At 39.9% G+C, this 494-nt stretch overlaps 1 protein-coding gene across 1 annotated transcript in view; it reads left to right on the top strand.

Moving 5' to 3' along the window:
• Positions 1 to 149, top strand: part of LOC119589283 — a gene marked incomplete at its 3' end in the record, with an annotated part of 36082 nt that extends 35933 nt beyond the window's left edge. Inside the window, 1 exon segment of the mRNA XM_037937902.1 lies at positions 6 to 149. Coding sequence (XP_037793830.1) covers positions 6 to 149 — 144 coding nt within the window.
• Between the last annotated feature and the right edge of the window lie 345 nt (positions 150 to 494).

Genomic DNA, 494 nt, shown 5'->3' with positions numbered 1-494 from the left:
AACAGATCGTCAAGAGGATAGGCAGTACCGGAAGGTGTTGATGCTTCATGGCTTGGTGAAGGCGGCTAACCTCCTAATTCACTACGGCATCTGCTCCGCCACGCTATGTCTCCGTGAGTTCCAGAACACCCATCCTGTCCTCATGCCAGGTGAGAAAATAATATTCTTTTTTACAAGGTAAGTGGCCAGCATCACAATTCCTTTGTTGCACTACATATTTCTCAGTTTTTAAGCAATGTATTTTTCATCGAAGTCGCGCATAAACCACTTCTCGTACCAAGAAGTCAGAAATGCGCAGGATATATGTGCGTAAAATAATTTGAAGGGTATAGCAAAGAGCTGCCATGGCAAATCCTCAGTTGGAACGCCTTGACTTGTTCAGCGTGATTTTATTGCGTATTTATATTTTTATGCTGAAACATTTTTATATGAACTATTTTAAACTATTTTTTGGTTCTGAGTCCTTATATTTTATGTATTTCACTTTGAGCTAG

The sequence above is a fragment of the Penaeus monodon genome, chromosome 25 (assembly GCF_015228065.2).
Source record: "Penaeus monodon isolate SGIC_2016 chromosome 25, NSTDA_Pmon_1, whole genome shotgun sequence".
Classification (NCBI taxonomy): domain Eukaryota; kingdom Metazoa; phylum Arthropoda; class Malacostraca; order Decapoda; family Penaeidae; genus Penaeus; species Penaeus monodon.
This window is presented reverse-complemented; position numbering and strand designations above follow the sequence as displayed.